At 43.7% G+C, this 24,419-nt stretch overlaps 1 protein-coding gene across 3 annotated transcripts in view; it reads right to left on the reverse strand.

The window, feature by feature from the left end:
* Window positions 1-18,047, reverse strand: part of LOC125482850 (centlein-like) — a 59,198-nt gene extending 41,151 nt beyond the window's left edge. For all 3 annotated transcript variants that reach the window (XR_007261827.1, XR_007261826.1, XM_048595426.1), the window contains exons 1-2: window positions 17,958-18,047; window positions 8,656-8,749 (exon numbers count right to left, since the gene is read on the reverse strand). Coding sequence is in view for 1 of the 3 variants with exons in the window: in XM_048595426.1 (XP_048451383.1) it covers window positions 8,656-8,736 (81 nt within the window). In the remaining 2 variants the exon portion in view is untranslated. The remainder of the gene's footprint in view (window positions 1-8,655; window positions 8,750-17,957) is intronic.
* Window positions 18,048-24,419: the final 6,372 nt, after the last annotated feature.

Below are 24,419 nucleotides of genomic sequence, written 5' to 3' on the forward strand. Positions count from 1 at the left end.
TGGGGACCCTACAGCCCTCCGGACTCAATATTGAGTTCAATAATTTTAGGGCCTAAACTCTCCCATGTCCCAGCCCCCCACCCCACACACCAGGCCTTGTTACCGCATAGCCATTACACACGCCCTGTTGTTAGTCACTAACAGTCCCCATTAACAACTATTCACCCTCCCAGCCTGATTATTAGCAACTCCTTTGTCTGTCCAACTGTCTTTCTCTCTCTTTGGGCTCTATCCTATCTTTTACTCCCTACCACACCCACCTCCCTATTTTCTGTATATAAACTGACTTTTTCCCAGGCACCATCAGTTCTGAGGAAGGGTCACCGGACCCGAAACGTTAACTCTGTTTTTTTCCTCCACAGATGCTGCCAGACCTGCTAAGCTTTTCCAGCAACTTTGTTTTTGCTCCTGGTTTACAGCATCCGCAGTTCTTTTGGTTTTTATTTAAGTTGAAAACAATTGCTGCTCAAGAGACTGATTCTCTGACTGCGAAAAATAAGAATTATTTAGTCAATACAAAGAAAAGTTTTACCAAAGTAAGTGTGAGAAGGGGCTGTAGTAATTGATTAATTTTAAACTTGGAATGAGAATTCATTTTCATTAAAGTCTAAATTTTCACCTGGTGTTTAAATGAGCTATATCTCTACTCTAAAAAAGTTATTAGGTTAAAGCTACAACTTTAAACAACAGCAATATCAATAGTGAATCACTTGTATTTGTGATTCAATAAATATAATAATGTCATTCCATTGTAAATATTCCACAAGCAATCTTTGATATGGTACAGTGGACTTCAGAAATGTCAAATCACAGAAACCGTCAAGTGATACATGTTAACTTTGGCTATTATTTGCTTTAATCCAAGAGAAATATTGTGATTTCACTTAAACAATCAGCAGCAACATCAAAAAAATGAAGTTGACCAACTGACCCCAAAATAAAGCTGGGCATTTATTAACAATTTTGAATTTCATAAAATAATTGCTGAACTGCTGTACCATTGACAAGGAAGTTTTTTTTTAACTTGGCTTTACAGATAACAGAAGACAGAGAACCAGTCATGAACCTTGATTAAATGAGATGCAGTAGTGTTATGGTAGGGGTATTCCACCATGCCGTATCATAAACAAAGTCTATGGCAGGATGGAACACCTGTGGCAGATATTTCAAAATTTAGACGTCACTGGCTGGACTAGCATTTACTGCCTTTCCCAGATCCCCTCAAGAAGGTGGTGATGAGCTTCCTTCTTGAACTGCTGCAGTCCATTTGTTGTACGTAGACCACAATGCCATTAAGGAGGGTGTTCCAGTATTTTTTACATGGCTAGTCCAGTTCAGTTTCTGATCAACCATAACCCCCAGGGTGTTTACAGCAGGGGATTCTACGATGGTAATGCCATTAAATGTCAAAGGGTGATATTTAGTTTCTCTTCAGCTGAAAATGGTGTTGACTAGCACTTGTGTAGTGCAAATATTCCTTTCTGCTTGTCGCCACAAATTTGGATGTTGTCTATTTCAGTATATGAGGAGAACCTAACGGTGTTTCAATAAATGAGGAGAAGCAAATGGTGCTGAACACTGGGCAATCATCAAAGGCCACCCCATCTCTGACCCAACAGAAGGCAGATCATTGATGAAGCAGCTGGTGTGGTCTAGGACACATCCCTGAGGAACTCCTGTTGAGATATCCGGAAGCTGAGATGATTGACCTCCAACAACTGAAGCCTCCTCTTCCAGTGGATTGTTCAATTATTCACCACCATTCATGACTCAATGTGGCAGAGCTGCAGAGCTTAGATCTGTCCTTCTGTTGTGGAATCACCTAGCTCTCTCCACCACTTGCTGAGTATGCTATTTGGCACTCGAGTCCAGTCTTGTAGATTCACGAGGTTGACATCTCATTTTCATGAATGCCTGATGCTGTTCCTGCCATGTGTCTTTCACTCTTCACTGAATGAAGGTTCATCCGCTGATTTGAGACTCCATTCACATCAATCAAAGTTCAGACACATTGACTTCCTGTTCCAGAATCCACTACCATGCACCATCCTCTGAAATCCATGCTGCGACAAGAAACGCCAGAGTGAAAATACTTCAGTACTCAGATAGTCATGTTTTGTAGCTTCAGCATGTTAACACCTCATTTACAGGTACCCTTGGTGTTGCTCCCGGCTTGCTGTCCTGCACTCTTCATTAAACCAGGACTCATCTTCTGGCTCAACAAGATGTAGAGCTGGATGAACACAGCAGGCCAAGCAGCATCAGAGGAGCAGGAAAGCTGACGTTTCGGGTCTGGACCCTTCTTCAGAAATGGGGGAGGGGAAGGGGATTCTGAAATAAATAGGAAGAAAGGGGGAGGCGGATAGAAGATGGATAAAGGAGAAGATAGGTGGAGAGGAGACAGACAGGTCAAGGAGGTGGGGTTGGAGCCAGTAAAGGTGAGTGTAGGTTGGGAGTTAGGGAGGGGTTAGGTCGGTCCAGGGAGGACGGACAGGTCAAGGAGGCAGGATGAGGCTAGTAGGTAGGAGATGGGGGTGGGGCTTGAGGTGGGAGGAGTGGATAGGTGGGAGGACAGGTTAGGGAGGTGGGGACGAGCTGGGCTGGTTTTGGGATGCAGTCCGGGGAGGGGAGATTTTGAAGCTTGTGAAGTCCACATTGATGCCATTGGGCTGCAGGGTTCCCAAGCAAAATATGAGATGCTGTTCCTGCAACCTTTGGGTGGCATCGTTGTGGCACTGCAGAAGGCCCAGGATGGACATGTCGTCCAAGGAATGGGAGGGGGAGTTGAAATTGTTCGCGACCAGGAGGTGCAATTGTTTGGTGCGAACCGAGAGTAGGTGTTCTGCAAAGCGGTCCCCAAGCCTCCGCTTGGTTTCCCCGATGTAGAGGAGGCCACAACAGGAACAGCGGATACAGTATACCACATTAGCAGATGTGCAGGTGAACATCTGTTTGATGTGGAAGGTCTTCTTAGGCCCTGGGATGGGGGTGAGGGGGGAGGTGTAGGGGCAGGTGTAGCACTTCCTGTGGTTGCAGGGAGACGTGCCACGGGTGGTGGGGCTGGTGGGGAGTGTGGAGCAGACAAGGGAGTCACGGAGAGAGTGGTCCCTCCGGAAAGCAGATAATGGTGGGTAGGGAAAAATGTCTTTGGTAGTGGGGTCGGATTGCATATGGCGGAAGTATCAGAGGTCGATGCGTTGGATCCAGAGGTTGGTGGGGTGGTACGTGAGGACGATGGGGATTCTGTTTTGGTTATTATTGCGGGGAGGGGTGTGAGGGATGAGTTGCGGGAAATGCAAGAGACACAGTCGAGGGCGTTTTCGAACACTGTGGAGGGGAAGTTGCGGTCCTTGAAAAACGAGGACATCTGGGATGTCCGGGAGTGGAATGCCTCATCTCGGGAGCAGATGCAGCGAAGACCAAGAAATTGGGAATAGGGATGGCCTTTTTGCAGGAAGGTGGGTGAGGGGAGGTGTACTCCAGGTAGCTGTGGGAGTCGGTAGGCTTGAAATAGATATTGGTTTCCAGGTGGTTGCCAGAGATGGAAATAGAGAGGTCCAGCAAGGGGAGACAGGTATCGGAGATGGTCCAGGTGAACTTAAGGTTGGGGTGGAAGGTGTTAGTGAAGTGGATGAACTGTTCGAGCTCCTCGTGCAAGCACGAGGCGACGCCGATACAGTCATCGATGTAACGGAGGAAGAGATGGGGGATAGGGCCAGTATAGCTTTGGAAGAGGGATTGTTCCACGTATCCTACAAATGAATAGTTTTAGTAAAATGGGGGATATGCAGGTCTTGAAGTTGCATACTGCACTGAAGTACAATTCAGCTGCTGCTGATGGCCCATAGCCTGCCCATTGATGCCCAGGCTTGAGTAACTAGATCTGTATGAGATCTACGCCAATTAGTATGGTGGCTATTGCCACAACATAAAGGAAACTCTGCTCAATATGAAACTGGAACATTATCTTCACAAGGACTATGCAGTGTTGACTCCTACCAATATTACCCTTCCCACCTGCCACAAACCCCAGTGTAGCAGCTTCGTTCTTTCGGATTTGACCAACTCAGTCAATAGTCCTGTTGATGGACATTGAAGACCTTACTGGAGTACATTCTGCATCTGTACCTCAGCACTTGCTTCAAATGCTGTTTAACATGGAGTAGTACTGATTCACAGCCGAGGACAGGCAGTAGTGCTGGTAACCAGCAGGAGATTTCCTTACCTATGTTTGACGTGATGCTATCAAACTTCATGGGATCCAGAGTTAAAACTGAGGACTCTCAGGGCATGATAGATGTTCAGTTCTGATTCCAATCTACAACTGTCAGCAATTCAGCTTCATCAAAAGGAAATTCAGCAGACATATGAAGTTGTCAAATCTTATCCTTTGTTTTCACAGGCCCATAGGATATTATTTTCCATTTTGCCTTTTCATTTTTAAAACCCTGCAGAGACTTGTCTCTCATGATGTGGGTGGCTGTGTAGGCATGTGTGGGATTAAGGGGACATGTTTTTTATTCTAGTTCCTAATTTACATCTTAATCAGTAGTTGCTACTTTTTTTATGAACAAAACTCATTCTTAAATAACAGATTAAACAAAGTGTTAACAGTCTTGTACACACAGTAGACTCCAATCTCCCTTTTGTAGGTAATTAAGCAAAGACTGTCCCAAACTTATTTATAGGTTCAGAAATACAGTTACATTTTTATATTGTATTGATCGGCCCAACAGCAGATGCACTTCTCACTGTTCCAATTTTCACAGCCTTGTACTTTCACCTTTAGTTAGTTATTGGAGCCTTCCATTTGCAATTGCAATTGGCTGATATCATTTTCCTCCTCCTCCTTGCTCGGCATTCCTCTGTTTTTCCACCTCCTTCATCAATTTCTCATATTTTAGAATATGTCTAATGCAACTTTGTTGCCTTGTTTTAATTATATATACATTAACAACCTTTCCTCCTCCTCCAGCCTGAGAACTTCTTCATTGCTCATATTCTCTCCAGTTGACCCACTCCATCCTTAGAATCCCCTACAGTGTGAAAACAAGCCATTCGGCCCAACAAGTCCACACTGACTCTCCAAAGAGCAACCCACCCAGACTCACCCCCTACCCTCTCCCTGTAATCCTGCGTTTCCCATGGCTAATCCACCTAACCTAAACACCCCTGGATACTATGGGCAATTTAGCATGGCCAATCCACCTAACCAGCACATCTTTGGACTGTGGGAGGAAACCAGAGCACCCGGCAGAAGTCACACTGACACAGGGAGAATGTGCAGACTCCTCACAGGCAGCCCCCCCGAGGCTGGAATTGAACCCGGGTGCCCGGTGCTGTGAAGCAGCAGTGCTAACCACTGAGCCACCATGCCTTTCTAAATTCTTCAGGACATTTCACAGATTTCTATTCTTTCAATGCTCACTTTAATCACGGTCCATATTTTTGCCCATAACGACAAGACAACCCAAATTAGTCTTGCTAATTCTTTAGAACGTCCAGTCATTCCTGTCCTGAGCAATTATTTATGCTTGGAGAATGCATTCTTTGTGAGTGTGTCACAACAATGAATTAGAATCCTAATGTGTTTTGCATTGTAGGCCAAACCTGGCTGATAATGTAACTTCTAGGCATGGACATCACTGACAACTGAAAGATTCTCTATGTAAACCTCTGGGATGTTGCACATCGTCAAGTGCCACGGAAGTTTCATAGAAAGAGAGAACACTTAAATTGCAGATGTGCAAGGCAATCAAATTAACCTTCTGTCAGCAGGAAATCATTGATGGTGGGTTACATTCTAGAGTGTGGACATGAATCAAAAGGCATGTTTGAATGTCAGTCTTCCAGGAATATACAAAACAAGGGTTAAAAACCAATGGCAGTCTGACTATGTGTTAGTGAAGTAGCGTGCTGTGAAGGTCGCTACTGAAGGACAATCATTAAATACCATAGCACTGCAAATAAAAAAGGAAAAGAAAATCTCTCATTCTGGCTTCTGCAAGCCAATATCAGATGACTTGCAAAGCTAAGTCTCTCAAAATCAACTGCTTGCCTACCAACATCTGTGGTACTAGTAAAAATTTTAAGGTTATTGGAGGAAGGTATAGGGGACATGTCAGAGGTAGGTTCTTCACACAGAGAGTAGTGTGGAATGCGCTGCCGGCAGTGGTAGTGGAGTCAGATACTTTAGAGACTTTTAAGAGACTCTTGGATAGGCACATGGAGGATAGTAAAATGTAGGGTATGCAGGGTAGATTGATCTTAGTAGGATAATAGGTAGGAACAACATCGTGGGCCGAAGGGCCTGTACTGTGCTTTACTGTTCTATGTTCTATGTTCTAAAACTCAAAGTAAAGCTCATAGTCCCACTGTCTAGTGCTCACAGAATGCAAAGAGACCGATCCGTATATCCTCTTTCACTTTTATCTTTTATGGACTCACCTCTCATGTCTAATCTGTGTATAAGTGACTTGAGCTATTGTTTCTTCCCATCTCTTGTGGCTAAAATACTCATTCTTACGTTAACTCAAAATACCTTGGTTAAATTGGTTCCTTTTAAACATTGCATTTGTTTGGTCTCGGGAGGAAGGCATCCGCAAGGGAAAGAATGTTTTTATAAATTAATTTTTTGCAACCAACTGAGGGGACAGGTAAATAAAGAGGGCAAATTATTTCCTCCTCCCCCAACTGCTTGGCTGTTTGGAGTAACCCATCTGGAACCATACTAAATTGGGGGAGCTCACCCAGGGACTGGTCATTACAATTGCTGTACTAACTCTAATTTCTTTGTGGTAGTAGCCACCCGCTGACATTCTTTCCCCCCAGATACTTAAAACTAAGATATCTGTTCCAGTCGTTGACCATTTATCTTGACCTCTGCTTACCCACCATTATTTCTTTTGATCTTTGTAACTTTCATCTTTAATTTTAATTCGGTAAGCTTTCACCACCTCAATCATTCTATCTAATAGTTTCTGTAGATTTGCTGTCCTAACCATTAGGGCCTGGGATTGCTAATCTTATTACTTTCACGAATTGATCTTCTGCTTTGCCACCTTTCTGTATTTTATCTAGTACTTCTGACATAGCTTTTGACTCAAAATGAAAACTGCATTGTCACAAAGATGTTCATTTGATATTCAGGATTAACTAGATAAATAAAAAAGTAGTAAGATAGTTATCAGAAAAGTAAAGCAAGTGTTTGCTTGGAATCCATATTAAGTAAAACAGGCAACAGTACAAGCTAGTTTAAATGAGACAAAAAGACCTTTTTGTGGGACCAAAGGAACATAAAACCTAAAGGTGTCAAAGGAACTTCAGAAAGAGATTGACTTGAGGACAGAGTTGACTATTCTCTGCCGTACCCTGACAGCCACCAGTTACAGACATTTTGTGGTTTCCACTTACAGGAATATTCAAAAGAGAGAGCTTCCTCAATAGTCTGTGTATTAATATTACGTTGTTATGGAACTAGTGTGTGTTTGGTATGTTGTGATAATCACAATCTGAAAATTCACTAAGTACACTTGTATCGCAGGTAAAGAAAGGAAAACTCCCTCATACAAAAGCTGCCAACCTGTTTAAAAAAAACAAATCAGGACAAAGGAACTTCAGTCAGCCCAAAAAACAAGAATGTCAAAAAATGATTGCTCAACTCCCAACATCAATCCAACCAATGCAACCCAGTAACAGCCACAATCTTGTCTTATCTCCTCTTCCTTGGATATCAGGGGTTAAGTTATGAGGAGAGGCTATGTAAATTACACCTGTTTGCTCTAGAATTCAGAAGGCTAAAAGGGATCTGATCAAAGTCTACAAGGTATTAACAAGAAAAGACCAGACAGATAATGATAAACTATTTCCACCGATTGGGATTCTAGAACTATGGGGTACAGTCTGAGAATTAGGGCCAGACTCTTCAGGAGGTATATTTAGAAACACTTCTATACACAAAGGGTGGTAAATACTTGTAACTCTCTTCCATAAACAGCGTTGGATGCTAGATCAGTTGTTAATTTTAAATCTGAGATAAGTAAATTTTTGTTGAGCAAAGATATTAAGAGATATGGGCTACAGGCAGATATACAGAGTTAAAAAAATCAGCCATGGTCTCATTGAATCGTGGAATAGGCTCAAGGGACTGAATGACCTACTTCTGTTCCTATGCTTCTGTGTTTATAAGCAATTCAGAGATTCATCTATACAATGTATAAAATCTCATCTTTTTAGGCTTGAATCTTCTTTCTAAATCTGTATGTGTATTGTGATGGTATTTCTTCTAACATGTAGTAATTAAGAAACCCAGTCTTTTTTGTTAATTCAAGAAAGTCTGGTTAATTAACTTGTCTCCTTTTAAAACACGAGTTAATTTGGATCTAGTGGAATGCATCCACAGGGAAGGGATCCTTTCTAAATTGTTGCAATCAACCAAGGGCAGGGTGAATAAAGAAGCAGAACCAATTCATCCCTCCTTACCCTGAAATTCAACAATGTGGGGCATTCTGTCTGAAACCGGCACAAATGGGGTTTCTCACCTGGTCGTAAAAATATAAGCTAAAAGACAAGAGACCCCAAAATTTCAATCTCTATTGTACCACAATTGATCAAATGTAGAAATGGGCAACAGGCACACCAAGCAAGCAAACTCACCTGACACTGAGCAAGATCTTCTGACAATTTCCTCACCTTGTCTTCCAGCAGCAGCCGAGGGTCACACTGTGTTGAAGCCATGTTAGCTGGTTACCTTTTCAAAACGCACAGAAATAAAAGCATGACAATTAAATGATGATATACTGCAATAAATCTTGTTACAGCACTTCCAGAATCCTGCATACAGTTTACAGTACTGTATCATATCTCAGGAAGTATATATTGGCATGGCAGGGCAAGTAAAACATCAGTTTATTAGAATGATACATAAATAAAAGGGTTAAATTATGAGGCAAGATGCATTCCCCTGAAAACAGAAGAAGAATGGAGGGTCTGGGACGTTTGAAATGTTTAAAGATTTCAATCAGGTAAAAAGGATCAGAGATTTCACTGGTGTGGCAGCCAGGGCCATGCATAACCTTGAAATTACCGTTAGGTGTTAAAGAGGACAGGAAAACACCTTCACACAAAGGACTGCTGAAATCTGAGAATCAATTGAAAGCATTAAAACTGAGATGGATGGTGTTTTGAATGGGAAACAAAAAATGCTGGAGATTACAGCGGGTCAGGCAGCATCCATGGAGAGAAAGCAAGCTAACGGTTTGAGTCAAGATGACTCTTCATTTGAGCTGAAGTGAAATCTGGAGGGAGCAACGTTAATGCAATAGTTGGCGGGGGCAGAGGGAGGGACAGCTGGAGTGTTGGGAGAGAAAGGATGTTGACAGATCAGAACATGAGAATGGCAGAACAATGCTGTGTCTAACTACCAGACTGGAAAGAACAGACAGTCCCCACCAGAGTGGGGGAAAGGGGAGAGAGGGTAACTGAGAATGTAACAAGCAACGCTAAAAGGAAGGGAAGAAATGGGTTCACAATTTGAAAGTGTTGAACTCAATATTGAGCCCAGAAGATTGTATACTGCCTAGTTTGAAGATGCAATGTTGCTCCTCCAGCTAGCACTGTGATTCATTGGAGAATTGCAGCACGCCAAGGACAGATAGATAGGCATGCAAGCTATGGGACTAGCTATGGGAAGTTTGGGGTCATACTTGCACACAGACCAGAGGTATTCTGCAAAGCGGTCACCCAGTCTGCATTTGGTTTCTCCAATGTAGAGCAGGCCACAGTGGGTGCAGCGAACACAATACACAAGATTGGAGGAGGTACAGGTGAAATGCTGTTTGACCTAGAAAGACTATTTAGGCCCTTGGATAGTGAGCAGGGAGGAGATATAGGGGCAGGTGTTGCACCTTCTGTGGTTACATGGGAAGGCGCTGTCGGAAGCAGGAGCTGGTGTTGGTGGTTGAGCAATGGACCAGTGTCCCCCGCAGGGAACAATCCCTGCAAAATGCAGACAGGAGGAGTGAGGGGAAGATGTGTTCGGTGGTGGCACTCTGCTGGTGTTATCTGAAATGGCGGAGAACGATCCTTTGAATGCAGAGGCCGGTGGGGTGAAAAGTGAGAAAAAGAGGGACCCGATCATACTGTTATGAGTGATGGGAAGAGGCAAGGGCAGAAGCACAGATGATAGGTTGGATGTGGTTGAGAGCCCTGTCAACCACAGTGGGCAGGGAACCATGGTTATGGAAGAAGGAAGCCATTTCAGCATCGCTGTTTTGGAAGGTGGCATCTTCTGAACGGGTACGATGTAGACAAATGAACTGGAAGAATGGGATAGAATCCTTGCAGGACGTGAAGGTAGCTATGGGAGTCAGTGGCTTTGTAGCGGATGGCAGTGGACAGTTTATTCCTCGAAATGGAGATGAGAGGTAAAGGAAAGGAAGTGTCGGAAATGGATAATGTGAAAGTTATACAGGGGTGCTTCCTACCTGCTCACCATCCAAGGGCCCAAACAGTCTCCAATGTAGCCTGCTCTACGTTGGCGAAACCAAACGCAGACTGGTTGGCAGCTCTGCAGAACACCTCTGGTCCCTGCGCAAGCATGACCGCAACCTTCCCATAGCTGGCATTTTAATGCAGCAAGTTGCTCACATGCCCACTCGTCTGTTCTCGGCATGCTGCAATTCTCCAGTAAATCACACCGTAAACTGGAGGAGCAAAATCTCGTCTTCAAACTTGGCAGTTTCCAACCTTCTGGGCTCAATATTGAGTTCAGCACCTTCAAATTGTGTACAAATTCCTTCCCTTTCTTTCAGCTTTGCCTTTTACATTCTGTCAACCTCTCTCCCCTTACCCCACTGTTGTCTGTTCTTTCCAGTCTGGTAGTTAGACACACCATTGTTCTGCCATTCACACATTCTGATCACTTACACTGAACTATTAACAGCTTTCTCCCCAGCACTCCAACACCAAACCACCTTCCCAACTATCGCATAAATGCTGCCCCCTCTACACTACACTTCAGCTCTGATGAAGAGTCATCTAGACCTGAAACGTTAGCTTGTTTTCTCTCCATTGATGCTGCCTGACCCACTGTGATCTCCAACAATTTTTGTTTTCAGTTCAGATTCCAGCATCTGCAGGAATTTGCTCCTATCTGGACGAGGTTTTGTCAGGCAAAAGCATTAAGGGTTAGTGAAGATCAGCCATGGTCTAATTGAATGATTTAGGAGGATGATTTCAGAAACGTACAGAAAAGGAAAGGATCGACAGCCCATGCCTCTTTGCTCAAAAAAGGCTGAAGGATGGCCTGAAGTCTTTAAAATTAGGAAAATTTTGTCAGAATGGATACAGAGAAAATGTTTCTTCTTGTGACGAAGGCAGAGCTCGACGTTATCAATTTAAGGTAATCATCAGGAAATGCAAAAGGAAATTCATAAGAAATTACTTCAACCAAAGAACTGATACAATGTAGAACTCACAACCACAGGGAGCAGCTGAAGTGAATAGAAGCAATTAAGGAGAAATTATATTGGTACATGAAGAGAAAAGGAAAATAGGTTCATGATTTTAGATTTAGCTGGGGAAACAGAAGAGAAGGCTTGGGAGCAGCATAAACACTGGCATACAAAAGCAGACACTGTTGGACAAACTCAGCAGCTCTGTCAGAATCTGTGGAGAGAAAACACAGCTAATATTTCGAGTCCAGTGATCCTTCTTCAGAACTCAGAAGAGCAACACCTAGACTTCTGCTTAAGGACATTCACAGCTTTGAGGACTCATTATCATTTTAGAGTTTGGACACCTCCTTTCATGTCTGTTACACAGTCCCACACCCTAGGTCCAGTAATGACATGAGTTGCTTTTCACACAGCCAAACCAGTCTCACACATTTACAGCCACCATTATTGCCTAAGTTATTGTCTCGCTTCTCTTCTCCCCTGGCTTACTATCAACAATTTCTTTGTCTGTCTACATTTTATTCCTCTCTGCGTTCCCTCTCCACCTATCTGCTCCTTGCTTTCCCTTCCCCCTCCCTCATCATCAGCACAGATATCACCTTTTCCTCGCTGCTTCTCGCTCTGAAGAAGGGTTACTGGCCTCCCAAAATACTAACTCTGCTTTTTCTGCACAAATGCTGCCAGACCTGCTGAAGTTTCTCCAGCAATTGCTGTTTTTGTGTTTCAGATTTCCAGCAACAACAGTTCTTTGCCTTATTATAATCATAGGCACAATTGATTGGACCAAAAATCTGTTTCTGTGCTATGTGATTGGAAAAACTGTTTATACTCTGTGGCTTGTCATATTTATTTGACAGTTATCATTCTACATAAACAATGGATTGGGCAGTAGCTATTTTACACAAGACATGGAGTGTGTAGTTGGGATGGAGTGATTTTTGATAGAGGCCAAGAGAGCCGATAGCTGTGAAAAACAGCAGAGAACAATAACATTAACTTGGTGCAGGACACTTATTGCTGGGTGATTCACTATTGCTTTGAATATTTCAGTACCTGCTCTTCTGGAGATTTGAGTTTGAACTGGAAATTCGTCAATTCGGAATGGCTGAATTATGAGATTGCCACAGACCTAAACAAGAAGCCCAGTATAAGAGTAGCAACCCTTTATCAGTGCTGGGCAAAGTGTGGAACAAATCATTTTGCCCACTAGACCTCACTGAAAAGCAAGAAAACCAAATTATAAAACTTTGGAGGTTTAATGACACACTTTGTACCTTTTATTAATGTAATTTATGAGTGCAATGTATTTAATTCTAGAGCTCAGCAAGAAACGAAAATACTGATTACTATGTGACTGCTCTGAGATATCCAGCTGAATCTCAGGCAACTGAAGGATGACCGGAGAGTGGATTGTCTGAGGAAGAAAAGATCCAGTAATGGGAACACATTTGCTAAGAAAATAGAAACTTACTCTATAAAGAAGTTGTTGGCATTGAGCAGAAGCTCCAAGGTTCAATTATCAGCTGAAGGGTATTTTTGGAAGACAGGGCTCGAGACGCAGTCCAAGCTTACCAAGTACAAGTGAATGGCAAGTAGAAAGGACAATTTATGGAAGGGTCACCAGAAAGATCAAAGTCTTGTTGTGTATTTGAATACTGTGCAGGAGACCATTTAAGTGGCAAGGAAACATGTCCAGCATGAATGAAGCACTAACTGTAAGAAGCTGAACCACAGTGGAAGGCAAGTGTTTTGCTTGAAAGGAAAACAACTTTTAGAGATAGATTCTGGAAACGTGGGACGATGATTCTGAAGAATCTCTCTCCACCGTAGAATACATTGGTACTGTTAAGTCTCAAAAAAATGGCATGAGACTTGTGGAACAATAACTACAGAAGGAGAATATTAAATGAATGATCTGATTTATTTCATATTGTCACTTGTACCTAGGTACAGTGAAAAGTGTACAATGTCACCATGCTCATATGGTACACATTACATCATGAGTTTTGAAATCCTGTGTGTGAGGTTGCTCATTGTGAAGAACCAAAAATGAAGCCAAAGGTAAAGTTGAGACTCTATCATGGAATGAAGATCACCTCAAGTGAACAAACTAAGCTGAGAGTCCAATACAACGGGAAGAAAGAAAATGAGCACTTCTAAATGGTGGGCAGTATGCAAACTGCCTTCATCTCCACTGAAACAAGTCAAAAGCTTGCACTGGTAATCATTCAAGTACAAGAGATTTGCAATGCTGTACACATCAAGTCAACGACTGCTAGACATATCTTGTTAGACAAGCATTTTGGCTCACATCAAACAAATTACTCAAAGGTGGAACTGCACAAGTGCTATAGAAAGTTGCGATAACCTGATGATCTGAAAAGATCAAGAATGGACTTGTTGCTGTAAGACAGCATTGGTCACACAAAGATGAAGTGAATACCCAAATGATTGGCCTCTTGTAGGAAGGAATTAAAGTCATCATCCTGAAAGAGATGGACAGCATCCATGCAAACCACCAAGGAATCAAGTTCAGAATGAACAGTCAGGAAAAATCATCTTATGAGCAGTGAGATTAAGGATCATACATTCAATACAGCGCTTGTAATAAACATCAAACTAATCAAGTTAAAGATCTGCTTATGACATCCCAGACTGACCATGGATGAAGTTTGGAATAAACCTCTTAAATCTCACAAGGATTGATTATCTCATCACCATCCAATACTCTTCAGACGACTAGAACTTTGACCAGCAGACATCAACAACTACCAGTGAGAACACAGAAAGCCTTAAGGTGTCATAGCATTCTCAGCATTCTGATGAGTGACAATGGCCCTCGGTTCCAAATTGAAGATTTTGGGCACTACATGAATAATTAGGAAATTTAGCACCATACATCAAATCTAAAGAGTGAGGCAGCAGTGAAAATTTCCGAAGAGACCACTCAAAAGTTGATTAGATCCAACACAGATATGGACAAGTCAACCTCAGTCAACCTATCAAAGGCAGGAAAAGTAGTTCAGTACAGCAATTAATGTCACGCGTAGGTGGACTATTCTTCCGAAAGCTAAATATTTATTGAAGTCAGAAGTCATTAAAAGAGTGTGTGACAAAACAAAAGAAGTGAAGTTGAGGGAGAAATTTAGTTATGATCTTAGTGAATTTCAGGACAGCTTAGAAGCCAAATGGCTACTATTTTGTATATTTTATGTCTGAATTTGCCTCTTTATCAAATTTGCAAACACTAGCAAAACGTTGGAAAGGTCTGATAGAACAATGTCAACAACTAAATAGCATTATGATAAAAAATGAAATCATGTACTGAAATTAGTCATGTTTTACAAAGTCCAAACAAAACAGGGGCAACTTAAGAGAAGGGCACAGATGAAATCATAAGTTTCATTTTGCCTTTTGCTTCAAGTACTTTAAATTTATTGGAAATACGTTGTTACATGCTGCGAAGTAATTGGAAAGCATGACACTGATTTGAAAGACCTAACATCTAGTTTATATTAAAAACCAAAAGAACTGCGGATGCTGTAAATCAGGAACAAAAACAAAGTTGCTGGAAAAGCTCAGCAGCTGTGCAGGAGAAAACAGAGTTAACGTTTCGGGTCCAGTGACCCTTCCTCAGAACTGATGGTAGCTAGGTAAATCTTGGTTTATATGCAGAAGATAGGGTGGGGGGAGGGGGTAAGGAGTAAACAATAGGTGGGGATAGAGCTCATAGAGAGAGAAGAGCAGTTGGACAGGCAAAGCAGTAGATAATGATCTGTCTAGGAGGGTGAATAGGTGTTCATGGGGAATGTTAACGACTAACAATAGGTAGTGTGCAATGACAGACGATGTTAAAAAAAGATAACACAGTGTGGAGCTGGAGGAACAGGAAAGCTGACTTTTCAGGTCGGGGAGAGTCCAGCGAAACGTCAGCTTTCCTGCTCCTCTGATGCTGCCTGGCCTGCTGTGTTTCTCCAGTTCCATTCTGTTATCTCAGACTCCAGCATCGGCAGTTCTTACTATCTCCACGTTAAAACAAGGCCTGGCGTGTGGAGTAGGGGACTAGGACATGGGACAGTTTAGGCCCTAAACTCAATATTGAGTCGGGTGGGCTGCAGGATCCCCAAGCGGAAAATGAGGTGTTGTTCTTCCAGCTTGCACTGAGCTTCACTCAAACACTGCAGCAAGCCTGAGACAGAGATGCTGGCCAGGGAACAGTATGGTGTGTTAAAGTGGCAGGCAACTGGAAGCTCAGGATTTTGATCTCTCTCTCAGGTTTCCTGTGGTGTTCCAGAGAAGCTCAGTTCAAGCTCGAAAAACAACACCTCATTTTCTACTTGGAGACCCTGCAGCTCTCTGGACTCCATATATTGAGTTCAATAATTTTGGGGCCCAAGCTCTCCCATGTCCTAGGCCTCTACCTCACACACCAGGCCTTGTTATCACATAGTCCGCCATTAGACAGTACCTATCGTTAGTCACCAACAGTTCCCAATAACAGTTATTCACCCTCCTAGCCAGATTGTTATCAACCTCTTTGTCTATCCAACTGTTTTTTTTTTCTCTCTTTGGGTTTAGTCCTCACTCCCTCCCCTCTTCTGTATATAAACCAACAATTTCCTAGGTATTATCACTTGAGGAAGGGTCACGAGGCCTGAAACGTTAACTCTGATTTTTCCTCACAGATGCTGCCAGACCTGCTGAGCTTTTCTAGCAACTTCTGTTTTTGTTCCTGTTTAACAGCATCCATAGTTGTTTTGGTTTTAATCAAGTTTAACCGAACAAGGTTATTTGGGAGCGGCATCATTTAAGGCATGATTAGGCACCTTTGGATAGCAGTGGGGGTGGATTCAAAGTGCGTTAATACAGAAGAGGTTTATTTTACAGATGGCTGAGGGAGCATAAGCAGGGTCATAGGAACGTAGAGGAATCTGTGTGCATAAACAACCAGGGTCATTTACTTGGGAAAAACTGAAAGAACTGCGGATTCTATAAATCAGAAACAAAAACAAAGTTATGTTTTCCAAAGAAGGGTCCAGACCCGAAACGTCAGCTTTCCTGCTCCTCTGATGCTGCTTGGCCTGCTGTGTTCATCCAGCTCTACACCTTGTTATCTCAGATTCTCCAGCATCGGCAGTTCCTACTATCTCTAATGCTGGAAAAGCTTAGCAGGTCTGGCAGCATCTGTGAAGAAAAACAGTGTTAACGTTTTGGGTCCAGTGACCCTTCCTCAGGACTGGTGGTGGCTGGGAGAATGTCAGTTTATATGCAGAAAATAGGGAGGTGGGGTGTAAACGATAGGATAGAGCCCAAAGAGAGAGAAAGACAGTTGGACAGACAAAAGAGTTGCTAACAATCAGGCTGGGAGGGTGAACAGTTGTTAATGGGGACTGTTAGTGACTAACAACAGCGGGTGTGTAATGGCAGGCTATGTGGTAACAAGGCCTGGTGTGTGGAGTAGGGGGCTGGGGCATGGGAGAGTTTAGGCCCTAAAATTATTGAACTCAATATTGAGTCCAGAGGGCTGTAGGGTCCCCAAGCGGAAAATGAGGTGTTGTTCCTCCAGCTTGCGTTGGGCTTGGCTAGAACACTGCAGCAAGCCAGAGATGGAGATGTTGGCCAGGGAGCAGGGTGGTGTGTTGAAGTGGCAGACAAGTAGTAGTTCTGGGTCTTTTTTGCGAGCAGAACGTAGATGTTCTGCAAAGCGGTCGCCAAGTCTATGCTTCATTTCCCTAATGTAGAGGAGACCACATTGTGAGCAGCGAATGCAGTAGACTAGATTCTGGGTTTGTTGAATGTGACGGATTTAATAGGGGGAGTTAATATCGTCATTGTTTATTTGGGGAAGGTTATGGCAGAGTGATTGCAGAGGACCTTTTTTTGCTGCGGGGTTCATTGCGGAGAGGGTTTGTTAGGTAGATGTTTATTGGAGAGGGGTGTTTGCAGGAGGGGATTCATTGCAGAACGTATTTATTGCCAGATTTCTTTTGGGGCTGTTTACCTCGATGCGGTTTAATTGCGGGAGGAGTACATGGGGGAGGGAGTATTAGAGTTATACAAGATGAAGTTGATGGGAGGCTTATTGTGGGAGGGGACTCCACTTGCAAGAGGGTGTTTATTGCAAACACAGTTTGATGCACATGCGCGCGCACACACACACACAGTTCTGGCGTAGGGTCACTAGACCCCAAATGTTAACTGATTTTTTTTCTTCACAGATGCTGCCAGGCCTGCTGAGCTTTTCCAGCAACTTCTGTTTTTGCTCCTGATTTACAATGTCCGCAGTTCTTTCGGTTTATACGGTTCAATGCAGATACCTTTTGATGGAGCTTTATTGAGGTTTCCCTCGGGCTAGGCTGCAACGGCCGTTATTGACCTGTGTGGTTACCCTAGCAACGGGCCCCGCTCGGTCACTCCGCACTGGCTGAATGCCGTGTGATATTTGCACAAACCGCAGCAGGAACAAAAACACAAATCAACGAGCGGATCTATCACACTTACTGCCAGCGCCCGAGGCCTCAGCCCTACAATCACGACCACAATCCCGAACCCACCACCGTTCCGCCAACTTCTGCTCGTTCAAACTGCCCGCCTCCCGTAAAGCAGAACCACTCGCGCGACACTTTGCGGCATCGAGGCCGCGCCCCCCGAGCCCTTGGTCCCGCCCCACAAAAACAACACCAACTGCCCCCGTGGACCCTGACCACGCCCACACGTGGCCGCGCCCCCTACACTGGTTATTGCAATACATTTCTCGATTGAACCCTCCAACTTGGAACACAATTCTCTGAGCAAACTGAATGCATGTTTGTGTAGAAAGAAGAATGGCCCAAAGCTACACATTGAATGGTAGGACTCTGGCAAGTATCAGAGAATCAAAGAGACTTCGGTGTGCATGTCTAGATTCTTGAAGGCAGCGGAAAAATAAAGAATTTCAGACGTTAGAAATCAGAAATTAACACCGAAATTACCGTTAAAAATCAGAACTGAGGAAGAGTCACTGGATTCAAAACGTCAAATCTGTTCTCTTTCCACAGATGCTGCCAGATCTGCTTGAGTTTTACCAGTATTTTCTGGAGTTTTTTTTGTTCTTGATAGCAGAACAGGTAGACAAGGGACTTATGAATACATATGGGAAACTTGTCTTTATTAGTCAAGGCATTGAATACAAGAACAAGGATGTTATGACAAAGCTGTATATAATGTCACTTAGGCCACAGGAGGAGTATTGTGTGCAGTCTTGATCATGGCACTATAAGAAGCATATAATTTGTACGAGAGAGGATCAGAAGAGATTCACCAGATTTTGCCTGGACTGGAACAATTCAGCAATGAAGACAAACTAGGTAGGACGGGTTTGTTTTCCCTAATGCAGGGAAACCTGAGGGGGAACTGATTGAGGTGTATAAAGCTCTGAAAGGTATAGACAGGGTATATAGTGACATACAGTTCTCCTTCATAGAGAGGTCAATAACCAAAGGCAAATTTTATTGGAGGAGCAAGAGCTTTAGAGGGATGTCAGGCATTTTTTTTCAGTCACAGGATTGTGAATATCAGGAATTCATTGCCTTGAAGTGTGGTAGGGGTCACAACCCTCAAGACATATAAGAACTATTTAGATGAACACTTTTAAGTAGCAGACAAGGCTATGGCCAAAGTGCTAGTAAAAAGTGTTAGAATAGATGGACACTTGGTAACCAGAATTGACTTGATGGACTGAAGGGCATCTTTCCATGCTGATAAAACTCTTGATTAAAGTGACTCTAAATAATTATTTACTCATAGTAACACGTGTCATGTGGAAACAAATCTTTATTTGATAATAAATGTATACATCTAAAATCTGACGGATCTCCCTGCTGGTTTTGATCACGTGATTTGGAATGAACATTATCCATATTGGCAGAGATAAAGAAGATTAGAAATGGGTGCAGGAATATAGCATTTGAACCTGCTCTGCCATCTAATACCATTATGATTGATACACACAGTAACACACAAATTATTGTTATACCAAATTATTTCCAAATTCTTCCCAAGCATATAATTTGCAGAAATTCACAATAAAAGGAATCAATAACTTCTACAAGGTAATAGCAGGGAACCAATATTGTCAACAATCCATAGAAGTCACAGACGGCAAGGCAGCCAATCTTTCATTTGGGAAAACTGTGATTTTTCTGAATTGTTTTGCTTCTAATTGGATCATTTTCAATTAGCTTTGTTTATTAACCATGAAACACTTCTGAAACTTTAAATTATTAAAGTTCTTTCAATTTTCTTTCATTGAACTAGTTTACAGTGAATTAAATTAAGTCCTCACAACATATTGGTGTATATGATTGACCAGAATCCGAAGTAGGCCAACCATTGACATACTGTGGCTACAAGCCCAAGTCAGAGACTGTGAATTCTACAGTGAGTAATGCCCACCCTGACTCCCAAAAGCCTGTCCACATCTAAAAGACATAAATTAGGATTATAATGGAATATTCTCCACTCACCTAGAAGACTGCAGCTCCAACAATTCTCAAGGGGCTTGACACAATCTAGGAAAAAACAGCCCACTTGACTAGCACCCTATCCACCACCTTCAACATTCACACTGTACGCCACCAAAGCACTGTGGTAGTAGTGTGTACTATCTACAAGACACATTCGCCAAGGCTCCTTCAACAGCACCTTCCAAATCAACGACTATTATTATCTCGAAGAAGCAGCAGCTGAATGGAAACATCACAATCTGCAAGTTTCCCCCACAAGCCACAGTCCACCTTGACTTGGAACAATAGCACTGATCCTTCATTGTCACTGTGTCAAAATCCTGGAATTCCCTTTCAAACACTACTGTGGGTGTACCTATTCTACATAGAATGCAACAATTCAAGCAGGTAGTTCACTACCACCTTTTCAAGGGTAATTAAGGTTTTGCAATAAATGCAGACCTAACCAACCACAGCCAGAACCCAGTTTTATTTTATAAATTAAGTCAATTTTACATTTCTACCATTAACCACTTCCTTATCAGAAATTCAAAACATTCACTGCTGTATACAATAAGGCCACTTACATCAATTCGTGGTGGGGAGTGGTACTGACATAGCTATTGCTCTACAGTGCTAAGTAAGCCAAATTCCACTTTTAAGTGTATCCGAGCTTCTTACTAATGCTTATGATTTATTTTCAGAACTCTGTTCATTCAGTTGTGAAAATTGTAAATGGATGTATATCATATCCAAGGGATTCAGATAAATCTTTGAATGTTCTGCACTTAAGCAGTGATGGACATAGTCTTCAGTTTTAATAACATGGGAGGTGATCCTGCACAATCACCTAACTCAAGGTGCAATTTGAGATCATTAATGGATTCTTGAACAGAACTCACCTTTGAGAGACATAATTAGTTCAGCCAATGAAGTGCACAGATGGTCTACGGTGTAATCAGAAACTTCTGGGTTCAAACCCCAGTCTGGAGACTTGAGTACAAAATCAAGGCTGAAACTCTAGTGCAGTACTGAAGGAATGCTGCACAGCCACAGCTGCCTGCTTGTGAATTGAGAGATATTCCTCTCAGGCATACACAACAGATCCAATGGCACTGCATTAAAACCACCCTCTCCTTTTCCCACGGTGTCTCGAGGATGCTACGTGCTGACCACTTTCTGAAAGACTTGTCAACAAAGGTGTTTCTCTTTGCAAATTTATCCACAAAGGACAGATGATACCGAAAGGTCCAATTACTTGGAGCATTCCACGATAACAAGGCAGTGCCATCCTTCATAACACAGTGGACAAGTAGAACCTCAGTACATAGTGATACTTGGTGTTTGCATACAAAGAGTCTGTGCACAGTTTGATGCAACCACGTGTAAAGGTGACCATCAGGATGAGGACGGTGTTGATTATGCTCTTCCCCACCTTATCCAGAGTTTTGTACATGGTGTCCCTGTGGACACAGTCTATCTTAGACTCCAGATGAAGTGGAACATGGCTTGGGTGACTGCAACGGCACAGATTCTGCAGATGGGCCAAACCTGTGCCATATACAACATCAGAGAGTGCCTCACATCTGATGACCAGGATTTTACCTGCAATGGAGAGGGAGCGGTGCTCCCAAAAGCCCACATTCTGCCTCACCTTATCAATATGCTACTTGTAAGTTATTATGCATGTCCCCAGGCCCTCTGAACCATACTTCCAGTACCTTCAAGTAATCTGTCCTGACAGTGAAGGGGATAAAGCATTGGTTGGCACAGCTCCCAAAGAACATGGCCTTGCTCTTGCCTCGATTTACCTTGGCTCCCAAGGCTAGTTCAAACTGACTGCACATACTCATGAGTCTGTGCACTGACAGTGGATCCGAGCAGAAAATGGCGATGTCATCCATGTACAGAGAAGCTTTGACCTGCAGGCCTCCACTGCTTGGAACAGTCACCCCTCTCAGCTTGCATCCTCCCTGATGGACTCAGCAAAAGGATCTATACAACACACAAACAAGGCAGGAGAGAGTGGGCAGCGCTACTTGACTCCAGATCTGTTGGGAAGCTTTGTGATGCCTACACATTGATTGAGACTGCAATAATGATGTTGGTATCAAGCGGCCAGATCCAATTGCAAATTCCCTCCCCAAGCCAATTTTGGAGAGTTTGTCCCGCATGTATATATGTAATATCTTATCAAAGGCCATCTACTTGTTGGCATGCTGGTCATCCTGTAGGTGACAGTTAGCCAGCAGGAGGCAATGGTCATTGAAGAACACCAGCTTGACATCAGTGGATCTGACAGAGAATGTGCCGGGTGCAAACAGGAAATCTATCCTAGAGCGGACAGACCTGTCTGGCTGTGAACAGGTGTATCTACACTGCACTCCATTTGCAAGGGTGCTGAAGATATTGCGCAGCTTGGCGATTTTTATCATTTCCATCAGGAATCTGGATGTGGCATCCAGTTTGCTGTCAGTCCATCCAGATTGTCCATCTGCCTCGATGATGCAGTTGAAGTCTCTGGCCAGAATGACCAGCTGGGATGTCACCAGCTGCAGCAGGAGCTCCTGCAAGATGGCAAGCCACTCACTCTTTTGCACCAGGGGTATATGTTTCTGTAAATGACGTCTGCTAACTGCCTAATACCTCCTTAACTTCAGAGAAGGTGAAGTTACCTCTTCATAGCAGAATGCCCAGGGCCAGAGGAACCACAATTGTTTCCCCTGACCAAATCAAAGGCCTGTGGGTCCACAAGTTGACCCTTTTCTGTAGCTGCAGGTAAGCCAATGTGGAAACACGTTGCATAGCAAATTTAACACTATGCACGTTAATACTGGTTGTTTTAAAACCCATTTTCAGAGTTTACAGAATTACAATGTCCATTCACACTAGGGTACTCCCTGCATCCACATGATGTGAGTGAACTGTTGGACACAGTCCACACTGAGGTAGCCATTCTGATCCTTCCTTGGGGGGGATTTCCCTGATCCAGCGTCGTCAGGGTGAGAACCAAGCTGGGAAGGTCCAGTTCTGAGTCTGACAGAGGAACTGTTGTACTCTGCTCCTAATTTGGAGCATCACAGCTCTGGTTGCCCAGAGCTGTGGTGCAATGGGTACTCCTTGATTCCTGACGACTGGAGATTGGGCTTCACTGGGCCCTTTGCCAACGTCTGGTGTTTCCAGGTTGGGGGTGCTCCTCTCCTTCTCGCCCATGGTGCTGTGCTTCTTTTTTTGCTGGTGGCCATCTCTCCGCATGTCTACATCGTCAGAGGAACTGCTGTTATGTCCATCATTCAGCTGCCTCTTTCCATTTGCTGTGGGACTAGGGGTCCCAACGCATTTTCCTTTTGTGGCTGTTTCTCGCCAGTAGCCTCTCCCCGCCTCCTTCGTTTCTCCTCCGCCATTGACATTGTCTGTTCAGGTGGAGATTGGGTCAGTTGCTTTGTTTCCGTGCTGACTGCCTTTTCCTCCTCCCCGGCCTGTCCTTCCTTCTGGGTGCCCATCGTTTCAGTTTTCTTGCTGGAGAGTGGCACCTTACCGTCCTTTGGTTGACCACAGCTTGTGTTGCCACTTCCAGCCATATGAGCATATGTGGCACCTCCGGTCTTGTGCAGGCCTTGTACAGGTGGCGAGCCTCCCCACACAGGTTGTAGCTTTTGGACTCCTTCCATCGTTAGTCAGGTGGCCCTCTTGTTTGCACGTCCTACAGAGGGTCACTTTGCAGACCGCTACCATGTGCCCTGACCTCCCACAAGTTGTCAGGTAGCCTTGGCTACCTCCAATTGCAAAGCTGGAGGGCTGGTGGAGGATGTTTCCACTGGCATCCACCTTTATCCACATCACCTTGACCTGCCGCATGCTGGTCCAGATTCCAAAGGTGTCCACTATATTGGTGCTGCCTCCTTCAAGCTGTACTTACCTTCCCAGGAAGGTCAAGGTACCTGCTGCTGGGACATGGGGGTTGTACATATGGATTGTGACAACCCAACTCCACTGTGCAGGGAGAACGAACAGTGGTGCTGCGGACAGGAACGAGAGGGGATCCTCACCTCCGTTCTCCTCAAATACCTTCAGGAGACGCTCACGTTGCTTCACGCTCCTGAAGGTCACATCAAAGTAGCCCCTGCTGGGGAACTCCTACAGACAGAAAGCACCTGCTAATTGGAAACTGAACAATCCAGGAGGACTTTCTTCATAAAGATGGTCTGTTTGACCAGAGATCCTTCCTCCACCTTCTTCACAGTCGCCCTGACTGTATTGCAGACCTGGTGACCAAGGGTGCGGGCACTAGCCAGAGGCCTTAGCAGCTCGTCACTGAATTGGTGTTAGGCTGAAGACAGCAAAAAGATGCCACCTGTTTCAGCTCAGTTCAATTGACAATCCTCCAAGTTCTGCTCGCAATCACAGTCCAGCGATGATCTCAAGATCTTCTGATGACAAAACTTCTTAGTTCAGACTCATCCTGGGAGAACCACCTTCT

The sequence above is a fragment of the Rhincodon typus genome, chromosome 3 (genome assembly GCF_021869965.1).
Source record: "Rhincodon typus isolate 14 chromosome 3, sRhiTyp1.1, whole genome shotgun sequence".
Lineage (NCBI taxonomy): Eukaryota > Metazoa > Chordata > Chondrichthyes > Orectolobiformes > Rhincodontidae > Rhincodon > Rhincodon typus.